Source organism: Schistocerca serialis, chromosome 4, assembly GCF_023864345.2.
Source record: "Schistocerca serialis cubense isolate TAMUIC-IGC-003099 chromosome 4, iqSchSeri2.2, whole genome shotgun sequence".
Classification (NCBI taxonomy): Eukaryota; Metazoa; Arthropoda; class Insecta; order Orthoptera; family Acrididae; genus Schistocerca; species Schistocerca serialis.
The window spans coordinates 766,932,270-766,949,730 of NC_064641.1; the positions used below are offsets into that span (position 1 = coordinate 766,932,270).

General features: G+C 45.7%; 1 protein-coding gene across 1 annotated transcript in view; it reads left to right on the plus strand.

Annotated features, from left to right (window-relative positions):
* The window catches only part of LOC126474931 (uncharacterized), a 165,833-nt gene that overhangs the window by 100,534 nt on the left and 47,838 nt on the right, over positions 1-17,461 (plus strand). The window contains exon 9 of the mRNA XM_050102447.1: positions 3,474-3,764. Coding sequence (XP_049958404.1) covers positions 3,474-3,764 — 291 coding nt within the window. The remainder of the gene's footprint in view (positions 1-3,473; positions 3,765-17,461) is intronic.

Genomic DNA, 17,461 nt, shown 5'->3' on the forward strand with positions numbered 1-17,461 from the left:
GGACTTTCTTTTCGTCGGTTGTGACAATGGATGAGACGTGGATGCCATTTTTCAATCCAGAAACAAAGCGCCAGTCAGCTCAATGGAAGCACACAGATTCACCGCCACCAAAACAATTTCGGGTAACCGCCAGTGCTAAAAAAATGATGGTGTCCATGTTCTGGGACAGCGAGGGCGTAATCCTTACCCGTTGCGTTCCAGAGGGCACTACGGTAACAAGTGCATCCTACGAAAATGTTTTGAAGAACAAATTCCTTCCTGCACTGCAACAAAACCGTCCGGGAAGGGCTGCACGTGTGCTGTTTCACCAAGACAACGCACCCGCACATCGAGCTAACGTTACGCAACAGTTTCTTCGTGATAACAACTTTGAAGTGATTCCTCATGCTCCCTACTCACCTGACCTGGCTCCTAGTGACTTTTGGCTTTTTCCAACAATGAAAGACACTCTCCGTGGCCGCACATTCACCAGCCGTGCTGCTATTGCCTCAGCGATTTTCCGGTGGTCAAAACAGACTCTTAAAGAAGCCTTCGCCGCTGCCATGGAATCATGGCGTCAGCGTTGTGAAAAATGTGTACGTCTGCAGGGCGATTACGTCGAGAAGTAACGCCAGTTTCATCGATTTCGGGTGAGTAGTTAATTAGAAAAAAAAAATCGGAGGCCTTAGAACTTGAATGCACCTCGTACTGTGCAACCATAAACAGAACTAGATTTAAGAGGCAGCGCGCAGCGAGGTTTTTATGCACTGATCAGCCACAATATGACCACCTGCCTAATAGCCAGTACGTCCTCCTCTTTGGCGCGGATAACAGCGGCGACGCGTCTTGGCATGGAGGCAATGAGCCCTTGGTAGGTCACTGGAGGGAGTTAGCACCACATCTGCACACACAGCTCACCTAATTTCCGTTAATTCCGGGATGGTTGGGGGGGGGGGGGGGGGGAGGGGACGATGGACTCTGACGCCATGTTCAACCACATCTCAGATGTGTTCGATCAGGTTCAGATCTGGCGAGTGGGGGGCCAGCACACCAACTGGAACTAGTCACGTTGCTCCTCGAACCATTCCATCACACTCCTGATCCTATGACATGGTGCATTATCTTGTCGAAATATGCCGCTGGCTTCATGAAACAAGATCTTCATGAAGGGGTATACGTGCTCTGCAACTAATCTACGATTCTTCTTGGCCGTGATGGTACCTTGCACAAGTTCCAATGGAGCCATGGATGCCCTCGTGAATGTGCCCCAGAGCATAATGGAACTGCTGTCAGCTCGTCTTCGTTCCGCAGTACAGGTGTCAAGAAGTTGTTCCTCTGGAAGGCGACGGATTCGTACCCTCCCATCGGCATGTCGAAGGAGGTATCGGCATTCATTCATCAGACCATGCAGCGCTCTGCCAACGTCCAGTGCCGATGGTCACGTGCTCATTTCAGTTGTAGTTGCCAGCGTCGTGGAGTTAACATTGGCACGTATATGGGTCGTCGGCTGTGGAGAACCATCGTTAGGAGTGTTCGGTGCTCTGTGTGTGTTCAGACACACTTTTTCTCTGCCCAGCATTGAAGTCTGATGTTAGTTCAGCCAAGGTGGCAGCCTGTCCTATCTTACCAGTGCACCCAGCCTTCGTCGTCCGAAACGCGTAAACGTGTAACGAGGAGGGGCCTCCCGAACCGCGACGTCTGTTTCACCTTGGTTTTGCCAGGTGATAAAGTCACTCACCACAGCAGTCCTCGAACATTCGATAAGTCGTGCAGTTTTATAAATGCTCGTGCCGGGCCTCCGGGCCATCACAATCTGCTCACAGTCAGATTCAGATTGCGCACCTTCCCCATTCTACACACGGACAGCGCACACACTAATACTACAGGCATCGTGCGTGTGTCTGACTAGCAGTCATTCCTCACCAGGTGACGCTGCTATCACCTGGACGGATTTACATTGATAGCAGTCGGTGGTCATAATGTTCTGGCCGGTCAGTGCACTACACTTATTGGAACCTGGAATTAATTCTCGCTGTTGACGAAGTGGGGCAGTAATTTTAATAGTGCAACGTGGCAGAAAGCAAGACGGGACTTATTTAACAGCAGGAACATTAGGGTTTCTGATCACTGTGTGACTTTGGAGTGGAATGAAAAGAACATACCTATTTAGTGCCTTGAAGATGTGGGTTTTTGTACCTAGAAAACAGAATTTGCGGTAAGCTTTACTCTTCTGCTTTCATTTCAAGAAATCTGCTACGGAAATCCATCGTTTGCTAATAGAAACATATGGGAAACATGCTCTGTCGGAAACATCGTACAGAGATTCGTTTCGATGATTTAAAGGCAAAGATTTTGAGGTTATTCACAGAATTAGTTCTGGTGTGGTGCTCCACGATGTGTTACCCTTCATTCGGTCCCTGCGAAACCCTACATTTCAGCAAGATAATGCACGACCGCATGTTGCAGGTCCTGTACGGGCCTTTCTGGATATACAAAAAGTTCGACTGCTGCCCTGGCCAGCATATTCTCCAGATCTCTCACCAATTGAAAACGTCTGGTCAATGGTGGCCGAGCAACTGGACCGTCACAATACGCCAATCGCTACTCTTGATGAACTGTGGTACCGTGTTGAAGCAGCATGGGCAGCTGTATCTGTACACGCCATCCAAGCTCTGTTTGACTCAATGCCCAGGCGTATCAAGGCCGTTATTACGGCCAGAGGTGGTTGTTCTAGGTACTGATTTCTCAGGATCTATGCACCCAAATTGCGTGAAAATGTAATCACATGTCGGTTCTAGTATAATATATTTGTCCAATGAATACCCGTTTATCATCAGCATTCCTTCTTGGTGTAGCAATTTTAATGTCCAGTAGTGTACATGCATATTATTACAAAATACGGCTCAGAACGACAGACCTCACGAACATTTGTTTGGCTGCAGTTTGGTGACCACTGCGTGAGAGGTTTAAAGCACTCTTCTTCGTCATCGTCAACTCTGATCGGTGTGAAAAGAACGTGCAGATCCAGCTCAAGCCACTATGTGTTGACGGTGATACCGACCACTGCTTCAGTCCTCTGTGTTGCCACCAGGGCAGTGAACAGATAAAGATGCTTGCGTCGTTAAACTAGTAAACAAAGCATATAATACGCCATCTGTGGCTCTTTTTCTGGATATTAACTAGAATGGTCGCTATGTCCCCTGCAAGTGGCGTCTACGAGTGCTTGATTATTTGTGCAACGTATTTTTCTGACGTGGTGACTGGGAAACAGTCCCAACATTTGACGAAACTACAGTGCAAAATAGCCTAAAACCCACAATCTGGCGTGTCGGTGTACCAGACGAATGGTTCATAATCCAGTGCACAGATGCTATCTGGATTTGGCTCACCTCCCTGTCCCACACGCTGGCGTGCTGCACATTACGCTATGTGACCTGGTTTATATACAGATAGTGTGCGCTATGTTTTTACAGACGTTCCCTGTTTGTCGGCAGCCGCAGGGCACGCACACGGGCCAGATGTACTCGGACATGCTGCACGGGCTGGTGGCGCTGAGCAACGAGTGCGAGAGCAACGCCGAGTGGGCGATGGGCGCGCCCGTCGAGGAGCTGCCGCTGGTGGAGCAGATCCCCGTGCTGCACCGGCTGGACCACTCGGTGCACACGACGCGCCTCTGGGCGCTCGCCAACGCGCGCCGCCTCGCCTCCGCCTGGGACGTCGCCAAGTTCTTCCTGGTCAGCCAGGCCGATATCGCGCTCTGTATGCGCAAGCTCCAGGAGCTGCACGTGAGTTCGCACCCGTAGCCAGAGATACTCGGGCAAAGTGGCGATACACCTGCCACTGAAACCCTGTGTGCTATTTGTCTTACACTAGATGCCTCACCAGGTTCCATCTTAGCGTCTGTACTTTTTCTTCTATAAATTAGTGAACTTCCATCAATATCAGTCACTACGCTAAGACTGGCTCGATGCAGTTTTCCAGACCTGTCACTTCCCAGTTATTCATTTCAGCTGTATGTCTTCATCAGATGTGACATGTCCCACAAGGTTCCATCTTAGCACCCATATATTTTTTTCTCTGAAGTAAGGCTTGTTATAACTATCAATAATTTATCCTAAGGTTGCTCCTATGCAGTTCTCCATTCCTGGTGCACACAAGATATCCATACCAGCTGTATGTCTTACATGCGACTTCCCACAAGGCTCCATCTTATGACCTGTACTATTTATTTAATCCGCGATTTTTAAGCAGTATCATTCATCTTAAAGCTGGTTTGCCGTAGTTCTCCAGTCATGTCACTTGCCATACATCCATTTCATCGGTTCCATCCTACATCATCAGCAACTTGCCTTATTTACCCCCTCAGTCCAAAATAATTTCTAGACTGGATTAATAAAAAAAAAATCAGAGAAAAATTAAAATAGTGGTTTTAATGCTTCAGGAGTCCCACATAGCCTCCGTCCCACCTCCTCCCACTCCACACCCCAACCCCCCTCCACTTGAGTATGACGCATAGAATGCTGATAGAACTAACTGAAACTTCCAGAAAAGAGCTCTGTGATGTTCAATTCGTACGACACTTCCGCGCCTCCTGTAGTCTTTGCGACCCATCAGAGACCTAGCCCGCTCTTTGTAGTTTTGCGGTTGGTTCGTGTTGATGACGCCGAGCCTTGTCATCTTTTCCAGAAAAAAACTGTTCGCATTTTGCATTTCAATCAATTCACGGTAAGCGTTCATGTGTCGTCGTTTCTTTTCAAGAGACATGATGTGCGGAACAAACTTTGTACACACTTTTCTCTGCTTCAAAACGTTCTGGAGAGTGTCTTGAACACTTCATTTAGAGGTGTTGCGTTATTGAGATTTGTTGCACAACATTGTTGACACACTACGGCCACACGTCCACTACTTAACACAGCCTGCGCACAATTTTATGGTCGAATGCACATCTGTTGCTTACAGTTGTTAGTTGTAGCAGCCACCGTACTTATCGCGTTGACGTCGCTTATATTACAGGACTAAAATCAGTCTCGTGACTTTCTGGACGGACAATGTATTCCTATTTAAGTCTATCCCTGAAATTCTTTCTTTCCACCGTCCACTAGAAGGAAACACTCATTGTATTCATAGATTTTGAGTAGGCTTGTGAAAAGATGAAATAAAATACTTTTCAGTTTTAGGCGTTGTAATGTCAACCGAAGTTACTAAAATGTAGCGTAATTTCGTTCATCGTATTCATTGTTTTAGAAAAAATGGCTCTGAGCACTATGGGACTTAACTTCTGAGGTCATTAGTCCCCTAGAACTTAGAACTGCTTAAACCTAACCAACCTAAGGACATCACACACATCCATGCCCCAGGCAGGATTTGAATCTGCGACCGTAGCGGTCGCGCGGTTCCAGACTGTAGCGCCTAGAACCGCTCGGCCACCCCGGCCGGCCATTGTTTTAGAAAAGCCTGCAGCATTGTCATTCATGATTTAAATAATGAAAAACTGCACCAATTACTTATTTTTTATGCTTAGCACAACGCGTTTCCAGAATTTACTCTAATTTTCAGCTGCATTTGTTTACATGAATAATTTTGGTGATGTTTGCATGTGCAGTTCTCAGTGTCAAACTAGACAGTGAATATGATAACTGCTGAAACTGTCATAACTGTTTACGTTTCTCAATCGATAATTCAGTTGTCAATTGTAGCAGAAATAAATTTTATAGTTGACAGCTTTATGTGTACAATGTAATCCTAAAACACTGTAACATTTCTGACAGTGTATAAACTCTTTGTGAAACCATAGTGTTGTAATATCTTTGTAGCTTGTATTGATTACTAAACCAGACAATGTAAGTGATGATTGACGTGCATGTGTGACATTCTGTGTAATGGAGGAGGCACAATACCTGTAAGAAGATAAACAAAAACACTATTTCTAACATTAGCATATAAAAACACTACAGGGTTTAATTTGTCCGAGTTTCCGATTGCAGTGTAACCTCAAAAAGACATCTATAATGAAAGAAAGAGAGGGATCACACATGCAAACATCACCAAAGTATTCATGTAAAGAAATGTGTTTGAAAATGAGAATAAATTTTCGAAATACTTTGAGCTAAGCGCGAAAAAATAAGTAACTGGTGCAGTTTTTCATTATTTAAATAATACTTAAATATGAGTGCTTCTGTAACGGACTGGTGCAATAGGTCAAACTCAAGATAGGTTAAGGCAGAGTTGCTCATTGTTATCACTGCTGTTTAAGTTACAAACTGGTGAGCCACTGAGGAAATTGAAGCGCTTTTTCGACGTTGGGATTGGTTGTCACAGAAAATGGCATCATACTAGTCGCTAATAAGATATCATGGTCGCCTATAATTAAGAAAAATTTACTTGTGTACTTAATTAAATAGAACGTATGCTAGGTGATGGCTGTAATCTGTACATAAACCAAAGGAAAACTAAAGTGATCGTGTGAACAGTACATATGTATATTGGATAGCTAAATGTTATATTTGGGCACGAGACTTCTTATTCTGAGCTGCACTGAGCAAGGCGACGAAGTCATTAACTTACTGGATTCGTATTAGAGAGAAGTGAGGTTCAAATCCCCATCAGGTTATATTAATTTAAATTTTCCGTGGTTTCCTTAAATTTCACGTTAGGTGGTTTACGGGCCGATTCACTCGATAAGGCCACGAACGGATTTCTGCGCCGTCCTTGTTTAGTACGATCACAATGACTTCGTCGTCGACTGGGTATTAACCTCTAGTTTTTTTCTGCAATGGCTGACAGCTGATGAGGAATCATTTAGCATCGTATATAAGTCCGTAAAAGTGGCACACGAATATGCATTGTACAAGAATGGCGCAAAAAATCAGACCTGGTCTTTCTGAAAGAACCATCCATTTTAGTGATTTAGAAAGACAACGGAAAATCTGTACCTGGATTACCAGATGGAGATATAGTTACACTACTTCGAAAATGCTAGGTCAGGGTCCTAACTACTGCGCTACCTCAATCGGTGCTTGACAAGGGCGTATGCACTCAAGGGTCAGTCTGTGGTCCAATCTTTCTGTCTCTAGTAATTGAACTCATCCTCCGAATTTTCGAACAGGGCAAAAATACACAAACATTCGTTTCATAGGGAGATAATATAGTAGCGTTGGTTTAAGGGACTCCAGGGCTGCTCTAGAAGAGAAAGCTTGCGGTATGCTGTAATGCGCGAGAGAATGGAGTCCACAGAACAAACCATTGAGAGTCATAAAATTATGTAATTGGTACTCAAGGGGAGATGTGAGAGAAACGCAGGTTAGGGAACGTAATTAACTGTAGCTAGGATTGTACCTCTAAGGGGAAAGGAATTTAATCGAACACGTTAAAGTACTGTTACAATTAATCAACAAGCTACTGAAGAAACTAGCCACATTTGGCTCTGAGACAGACTGCCCAGTCCAAATATACTTCAGCGCCATCTGCAACGCAGTCACCAGCTTTGCGGTCAACGTGTGAGCACAGTAACACTGCTGCGGCAGTCACAAAGTGACACGCCACAGATTACAGAAAGGTGCGCCAATATCGCTTCCTCATGTATTTGGAACCACCCCAGTAGGCTTATTACTTGTTCATCAGAGAATCTAGATAATTCATAAATGTACACTACTGGCCATTAAAATTGCTACACTAAGAAGAAATGCAGATGATAAACGGGCAATCATTGGACAAATATATTATACTAGAACTTGTGGTGTCACCGCCAGACACCACACTTGCTAGGTGGTAGCCTTTAAATCGGCCGCGGTCCATTAGTATACGTCGACCCGCGTGTCGAAACTGTCAGTGATAGCAGACCGAGCGCCACCACACGGCAGGTCTAGAGAGACGTACTGGCACTCGCCCCAGTTGTACAGCCGACTTTGCAAGGAATGGTTCACTGACAAATACGCTCTCATTTGCCGAGACGATAGTTAGCATAGCCTTCAGCTACATTTGCTACGACCTAGCAAGGCGCCGTATTCAATTGATATTGAGATTCTATTAATGTATCATCAAGAGCGATGTTCTACAAATGTGGATTAAAGTTAAGTATTCCAGAAGCTACGTACTTTTCTTTATAGCATTCATTACGTATCCTGTTTCAGACCTCACGCCAGTCTGCGTGAGTTTAAGCGCGTGCCTTTCCGCTTCCTCTCGTTGTGACTTGGCTGTCGTGCTAAGTCACAACAGAACTGACATGGGATTACATTTTCACGCAATTTGGGTGCATAGATCCTAAGAAATCAGTACCCAGAACAACCACCTCTGGCCGTAATAACGTCGTTGATACGCCTGGGCATTGAGAGCTTGGATGGCGTGTACAGGTACAGCTGCCCATGCAGCTTCAACACGATACCACAGATCATCAAGAGTAGTGACAGGCGTATTGTGACGATCCAGTTGCTCGGCCGCCATTGACCAGATGTTTTCAGTTGGTGAGAGGTCTGGACAATGTGCTGGCCAGGGCAGCAGTCAAACTTTTTCTGTATCCAGAAAGGCCCGTACAGGACCTGCAACATGCGGTTGTGCATTATCCTGCTGAAATGTAGGGTTTCGCAGTAATCGAATGAAGGGTAGAGCCACGGGTCGTAACACATCTGAAATGTGACGTCCACTGTTCAAAGTGCCATCAATACGAACAAGAGGTGACCGAGACGTGTAACCAATGGCAGCCCATACCATCACGCCGAATGATACGCCAGTATGGCGATGACGAATACACACTTCCAATGTGCGTTCAACGCGATATTGGCAAACACGGATGCGGCCATCATGATGCTATAAACAGAACCTGGATTCATCCGAAAAAATCACGTTTTGCCATTCGTGCACCCAGGTTCGTCGTTGAGTACACCATCGCAGGCTCTCCTGTCTGCGATGCAGCGTCAAGGGTAACCGCAGCCATGGTCTCCGAGCTGATGGTCCATGCTGCTGCAAACGTCGTCGAACTATTCGTGCAGATGGTTTTTGTCTTGCAAACGTCCCCATCTGTTGGCTCAGGGATCGAGACGTTGATGCACGATCCGTTATGGCCATGCGGATAAGATGCCTGTCATCTCGACTGCTCGTGATACGAGGCCGTTGGGATCCAGCAGGGCGTTCCGTATTACCCTCCTGAACCCACCGAGTCATATTCTGCTAACAGTCATTAGATCTCGACCAACGCGAGCAGCAATGTCGCGATACGATAAACCGCTATCGCGATAGGCTACAATCAGACCTTTATCAAAGTCGGAAACGTGATGGTACGCATTTCTCCTCCTTAAACGAGGCATCTCAACAACGTTTCACCAGGCACCGCCGGTCAACTGCTGTTTGTGTATGAGAAATCGGTTGGAAACTTTCCTCAAGTCAGCACGTTGTACGTGTCGCCACCGGCGCCAACCTTGTGGGAATGCTCTGAAAAGCTAATCATTTGCATACCACAGCATCTTCTTCCTGTATGTTAAATTTCGCGTCTGTAGCACGTCATCTTCGTGGTGTAGCAATTTTAATGGCCAGTGGTGTAATAGATACTGGCTCTGTAGTATCGTCCAAAGAAGGCATGAAGACTCTGCCCAGTTGACCTCCGATCAAGTAGAAAACATCGGCTAGTTAAGACACAAGAGTGCCTCACGTCATAGAAATACACTGTCATTTGTACGTCACGAGAAGAGTTTTGTAAAGGAGAACATCAAGTGATGCTCTAATATTCCAAGACAGTTGTGAGTATTCGGCAAATTACTGTGGCTGTATAAAGTTACGAGGTGTGTGAGAAAAGTAATAAGTCCGACAACACTGCGAGCAATCTGGCAACATTGTGTTGTCGTACTTGTATAGACCATTGTGTTCATCGCTTCCATATGCTCAGTCCGAGTTTCACCTCCAGATAGCCATCACGTGATTTTTGAGAGCGTCATCAGTGAAGTTGTGTTTTGTTGAGCGTTACGAAAATGGAACAGCGGAATTCAGAACAACGTTGTGCTATCAGATTTTGTGTTGAACTTAGGGAATCCACGATTGTGACCTTTCAAAAGTTGAAACAGGCCTATGGAGAACATTCCCTAACAAGAGCACAAGTTTTCAGCTGGCACAAATCATTTTTGGAAGACCGAGAACACGTTGAAGATGATCATCGCTCACGGAGACTTTCAACTTGAAAAACCGACAGAATCGTCGAACGTGTGCGGGCTCTTGTGAAATCAGTAGCTCTGCAGAAGTTCCGGACGGGTGTGACAAAAGGCATTGGTCTGATGTCTGCTAAGGGTGTGGAGAAAATGATTACGAAATTCGGAAAGACACGTTCTTTTGAGATGCAGTGTGGCGGAGGGAGGAAAGCAGTTGATCTGATGTCTGTCGAAGATGTGGCCACAGCATTGCAGGAGGGATTGAGCTGTGGTATGCAAATATGCAGTGCACGGACAACTGGCCGCACGTTGGACATACTTGCGAACATGGTGCATAAAGTCCTACGAAACATCTTGCATTATAATTCATACAAAATCACCCTTGTTCAGGAGTTGCTTCCTACTGACCTGCCAGAAAGACAAACGTTCGCTCCTGGGATATCTTGCTTGCATGAAAGCGGACAATGAATGCCCATGCAACATTCTGTCGATAAACGAAGTCCGTTTCCATCTCCAAGGACCTGTCAATAGGTAAATTACAGAATGTGGCCAACGGAAAATCAGCACACACTTCAACCGATACCATCCATTCTGCAAAGGTGATTGTGTGGCGCAGGTTGACTGCATCGTTTATCGTAGGACCATATTTTTTTCGAGGAGATGAGCCTGCGGGTCCTGTTATCTTTCCCGTCACTGGTAAACACTATGAGAGCCTTTTGCGTACCACCTTCATTCCAGCCCTTCAACAGCGCGGATGTGTAATCAGAATCATTTATAGAAAGATGGCGCTGCTCCACGCATTGCACAGGCAGTGAAGCTGCCGCTGCAGAAGCATTTTGGAAACGACAGAATTATCAGTCATCATTTTCCTACGGTCTGGCCGTCCAGATCACTTGACCTCAATCCATGTGGCTTCTGGCTGTGGGTTTATCTGAAAGAAGTTTTGTTACGTGCTCCAACTAGGAACGTAGCTGAACTGAAGGTACGCATTGCACAACTCATTCTGAACGCGGCCCCTGAGACACTCTGATCTGTTGTGGAACATACTGTTTCTCGATTTCAACTTCGGGCACAAAACGGTGGACAGCATATTGCGTTTTTCTTGCGCCTATCTCACTACAATTAGAAACCTATGTGATTTTGCTTTTTATGCGGTTTTTGGTGTCAGGATGATTAAAAACCGGTTTTCCCCCATCCGCGGTGGAGGGGCTTACCTTACTAACAGCGCCACAACTGTGGGCTGCCGAACTTTAACACTCACACGAACGGTGTAATTCGCAACTCACACCATAGCCGTTGTATTGCGATTTATCTGTCGTATGTAGCCTACCCCATTTACGTTAAGACGCTTCACCGCCATCTGTCAGTATTGGTAATTTTCTCTCTCTCTCTCTCTCTCTCTCTCTGTCTTTTGTTTTTTTCATGTCGTTTCCCCCTGCGTCAGTAATATGCCGTTCAAATTTGACGTCAGTATGAGGATTAGCGTTTTGAAACTGGAACTTTAATTACGGACGCACTGTATATGACGTGGCTGAACAATCCTGCGTGCCAAGCGAACAATGTGTCTATTCTCTCAGGCGCCAGTCGCTTGGGGCCGTTGAGATGCTGCACGGTGTTGAGTGTGTGTGGCCCTTCATAACGCGTCGTTTCCGTATTCGCGTGACTAGCAGCGATGCTGCGGACCGAGAAACCCCAGTTTACACACCCCACGATTCTGCTGCTGTCGAATTTCGACACGTCTGGTAGCCTTTTCTCCTTCGTGCACGGGAGATAACACTATGTTCTTACAAACAAGGAACAAACAGATGTGATTTGTGAATGAGAAACACGCTAGATAACCTTTCCTGATACACAGAATGCAGAAGGTGTTACTCCTACCTGCTTTGTGCGATTGCTCAGAAATGTTAATCATTTGAATATCCAAGCAATCCATTCTGACGTTTGCTGCATGCCGTCTTCGGGCTGTTGCAGTTTTAATGGGCGGTAGTGTAATTTACTTAGAGTTAAAAGGCGACGTAGAGGAACATATGAATGAGGGAAACACAGCACTTCCGAGCACACAATCACTGACCAAACACAGCACGACGCATACGGAACGTCAGTCTACAAGAAACTTCGTGAATCTGAATTGTTCATTAGAAACTCAATTTAGAGTAGAAAACTTCGAACCACTTGTACACGGAATAAGTCAATTGTTCTGCAATGCTTCCTAATGATGTGTAATGAGCCACTGCAATTGACTGTAATGCCAGAATAGCTGCTGCTGCACCTCACCGATCACCACGAACGTCACACTTACACAAGTGACTAGGGAATACAGCCTCACGACGACAGCGTCAGAGGAACACAATGTGAATGCGATCTCAAGGCAGGATGTAACATTAAAAAAGCTATATTTAAAATGTCTGGATCAATATTTGTGAGAAGACCATATTATCAATGTATCTTAGTTAACTGTGCAACACCTGTTGTTTCTGAGGACTTCTGCAGTCAATTGTTCAAATGGTTCAAATGGCTCTGAGCACTATGGGACTCAACTGCTGTGGTCATAAGTCCCCTAGAACTTAGAACTACTTAAACCTAACTAACCTAAGGACAGCACACAACACCCAGCCATCACGAGGCAGAGAAAATCCCTGACCCCGCCGGGAATCGAACCCGGGAACCCGGGCGTGGGAAGCGAGAACGCTACCGCACGACCACGAGATGCGGGCCACAGTCAATTGTCTATGAATAGATAAGAACAGGGAGGTTTCAAAACCACAGTAAATCGGTGGTAGGAAAACAATTGGATATGTTGATTAGGCATTATTGTACTCCCTTTCTTTTGATTTACTTAGTAGTTTTCCTCTTTGTTCTATACATGTTTTCTCTGTTAAGCTGTAAACTCTTTTCATTCCAAACTGATTTTGTACGTTGATTCTGAACTGTTCAAATTTACAGTAACTAAATGTAGCTCAGTATAATATACCAAGAGAGTAGGTCAAAAGTGATGCACTAAATACGAGGGCTATCGATAAAGTGACAGACGTTTTGGTCTATCACGGCGGTGGACTACAACCGCCATCTTTGTGTCGTAAGTTTCCTACACTCAGTGCGCATCCAGCGTTGGTAGAGTGTGGTCTGTTTATGTGCAACTTTGCTTTCTGTGACGTGTTGAATTGTGCGCTGCAACAGAAAATCCCGCCACTATTTTCTTGTAAGATGGGGCAACACCTCATCTCGCTCGCAGAATGAAAGCTCTGCTTCCTACCAACGTCTTATCTCCAGAGGTTTTCCAGATGCATGGTCAGTAAAATCGTCTGATCTGAATCCATGTGACTTTTGGCTCAAGGGATATCTAAAAAAAAAACGCGCTTGCCAGGGATACGTTCGGTCTCTACCTGATCTGAAGGCCAATATGCAGGAACACTTGGCCCAGATTCCACCGGAAGTGCTGCGAACGATAGTTGATCACGTCATTTTACGGATGCAGCATCTCGTCGACGTCTCTGGTGCTTATATTGAACAAATTGTTTACGCGGCAGAGAATAATAGAATCAATGTTATATCTGTAGTGTTGGCAGAAGAGCCAACACTGTTCTTCTAGAGGAGGCCGAAATGCACGCGTTTAATTACACGCTGACTGGCGTGAGGTCTGGAACAGGACAATATCTTGAGAATTGCAAATAAAGTAAGTAGTTGATATAATACTTAACTTTAATCCACAATTGTAGAATATCTCTCTTGATGATACATGCTTCACATAATAAATATCAATTGAATACGGCGCCTTGCTAGGTCGTAGCAAATGTAGCTGAAGGCTATGCTAACTATCGTCTCGGCAAATGAGAGCGTAGTCGTCAGTGAACCTTTGCTATGAACGTCGGCTGTACAACTGGGGCGAGTGCTAGTACGTCTCTCTAGACCTGCCGTGTGGTGGCGCTCGGTCTGCTGTCACTGACAGTGGCGACACGCGGGTCCGGCGTATACTAATGGACCGCGGCCGATTTAAAGGCTACCACCTAGCAAGTGTGGTGTCTGGTGGTGACACCACAATATCTTTCTCACTTGTTTGACCTTTTCTTCCCACGTCCCATTCCTACTCCGTTATATGTGGAAACATTTCTATACGCCATTCTTGCATTCAAAAAAATGGTTCAAATGGCTCTGAGCACTATGGGACTTAACATCTGAGGTCATCAATCCCCTAGAACTTAGAACTACTTATACCTAAGTAACCTAAGGACATCACACACATCCATGCCCGAGGCAGGATTCGAACCTGCGACCGTTGCGGTCACGCGTTTCCAGACTGTAGCACCTAGAACCGCTCGGACAAATCCGGCCGGCTCTTGCATTCATAGCACCGGATTTGCACCTAGTGGCAAAAATTGGAACTAATTTTTTTCCTAGCGTAAATCGGCTCCTCATTAACGCTTTAGAATATCTACAAAGTTTCGCTGTCATACGATAATTACAGCCGACACTGGACCTCTGTGAAAAGCTACACTTTAATTATAACCACCCAGAGCATTACCGCTAGCATGACCACACAGGTCGGCGTCTAGAATTACGCAGCAAACAAACTCACTCCGATATTTGCGTTGACTCGGTCTGACTTACGTCGCATACTGTGCCTGACATTATATACACTCCCATGCACACTGAAGGGTGACACGTACAGAGGTACGAACGACTCCACCTCAAACGCATGTCCACACTAACGGCACACAGAGCATAGACGCGCAGTAGTATCTCGAAGTGTGGAAGGAGGTTGGCTGGATTTACAGGTCGCTGCTCATGTCTATACGAAATTGGATTCTTCTTTGTTCTTGTTGTTGTGGTCTTCAGTACTGAGACTGGTTTGATGTAGTTCCCCATGCTACACTGTCCTGTGCAAGCTTCTTCATCTCCCAGAACCTACTGCAACCAACATCCTTTTGAATCTGCTTAGTGTACTCATCTCTTGGTCTCCCTCTACGATTTTTACCCTCCAAGCTGCCCTCCAGTACTAAATTGGTGATCCCTTGATGCCTCAGAACATGTCCTACCAACCGATCCCTTCTTCTAGTCAAGTTGTGCCACAAACTTCTCTTCTCCCCAATCCTATTCAATACTTCATTAGTTATGTGATCTACCCATCTAATCTTCAGCATTCTTCTGTAGCACCACATTTCGAAAGCTCCTATTCTCTTCTTGTCCAAATTATTTATCGTCCATGTTTCACTTCCATACATGGCTACACTCCATACAAATACTTTTAGAAATGACTTCCTGACACTTAAATCTATACTCGATGTTAACAAATTTCTCTTCTTCAGAAACGCTTTCCTTGACATTGCCAGTCTACATTTTATATCCTCTCTACTTCGACCATCATCAGTTATTTTGCTCCCCAAATAGCCAAATTCCTTTACTACTTTAAATGTCTCATTTCCTAATCTAATTCCCTCAGCATCACCCGACTTAATTCGACTACACTCCATTATCCTCGTTTTGCTTTTGTTGATGTTCATCTTATATCCTCCTTTCAAGACACTATCCATTCCGTTCAATTGCTCTTCCAAGTCCTTTGCTGTCTCTGACAGAATTACAATTTCATCGGCAAACCTCAAAGTTTTTATTTCTTCTCCATGGATTTTAATACCTAATCCGAATTTTTCTTTTGTTTCCTTCACTGCTTGCTCAATATACAGATTGAATAACATCGGGGAAAGGCTACAACCCTGTCTCACTCCCTTCCCAACCACTGCTTCCCTTTCACGTCCCTCGACTGTTATAACTGCCATCTGGTTTCTGTACAAATTGTAAATAGCCTTTCGCTCTCTGATTCTTCTTATATAGTACCTTACGAAGAGCGAAGCGGTAAATGGCAACTAGAACACACATCTTCTAGATCAAAACAAGACAGTCCCTTTCATGAAGGCATAAATCATCCCACAAAGATGCTCTGGCAATGGGCAAAATGAGAAATTGTTCGCAGCTCGCGGGCCGGCCGGAGTGGCCGAGGGGTTCTAGGCGCTGCTACGGTCGCAGGTTCGAATCCTGCCTCGGGCATGGATGTGTGTGGTGTCCTTAGGTTAGTTAGGTTTAAGTAGTTCTAAGTTCTAGGGGACTGATGACCTCAGATGTTAAGTCCCATAGTGCTCAGAGCCATTTGAACCATTTGAGCAGCTCGCAGTCTAGGGGCTAGCGTTGCTGCCTCTGGATGACGATGTCCCAGGTTCGATTCACGGCCGGGTTAGGGATTTTCTCTTCCCGGGGACAGGGTGTTTGTGTTGTCCTCATCATTTCATCATCATCATCAGCATTTGTGAGAGTGACTAGATTGGATTGTGAAAAGTCATAATTGACTCGCAAGTCGTCGATGTTGCGTAACGTAAAAAGGACTTGCAATATGGCAGCCGAACTCCCCCGAATGGGGCCTCCCGGCCAATAATGCCATACGATCATTTCATGTGAAAAGAAAATGGAATATGTAAAAATTGGGACTTTTGAGCGCATCACAAACCAAACGTCATCATCATCAAAATGAGAGACTTCTTGTATTATTTTCTGAAACACGCACTGTCCAGTCACAGTAATGTGATCACATGTGAAAAGCATGAATAACCACTTTTTGCAGCGCAGACCGCTGAGAGACGTCCAGGGAGTGTCTACGAGGTTCTGGAACGTACCGTCAGAGATGAGTCATACTGACTCCAGTGCCGCAGCCAGCTGCGCTGGGTTTCTCGGTTGGGGATCAATGTCGTGAACAGCCCAGTCAAGGTGGATCCCACAGATTCTCATTTGTGTTATATCCGGGGAGTCTGGTGGCCTGGGGAGTACGGTAAACTCACCCTGATGCTCTTCGAACGACTCACGTACACTGCGATCTGTGTGACACGTTGCACAGTCCTGCTCGTAGACGCCATTGCGCCGAGGTCAAAGCAAACTTCATGTCGCGGTGGACATGGTCCCCAAGGACAAATGCAAACTTGTGTTCACCCATTGTCCATCCCAGAATGGCGAGATCAAGCAGGGAATGCCACGATAGCAATCCCCAGACCATAACGCATGCAGGGTCTTTGCTTTCAGACGTTTGATGCCGTACACGCCATCGGCCATTTGTCCGATAAACATGACACGTGATTCATCTGAAAACACCACCTGTCACCACTCAGTAGACATTCAGTTGCGTTTCTGGCGTGCAGTTTCCAGCCTTCGTCGCCCCTGAACAGCAGCCAGCACGGGTGCATGAACCAGGTGCCTACTGCGGAGGCAAACACACAGCAACGTCCGCTGAACGGTCGTTGAAGAGCACCGTTCATAGCTCTTCGGCTCATCAGGGCGGTCATTTGTTCGGCAGTTGCTTGTCTATTCTCCCGTAC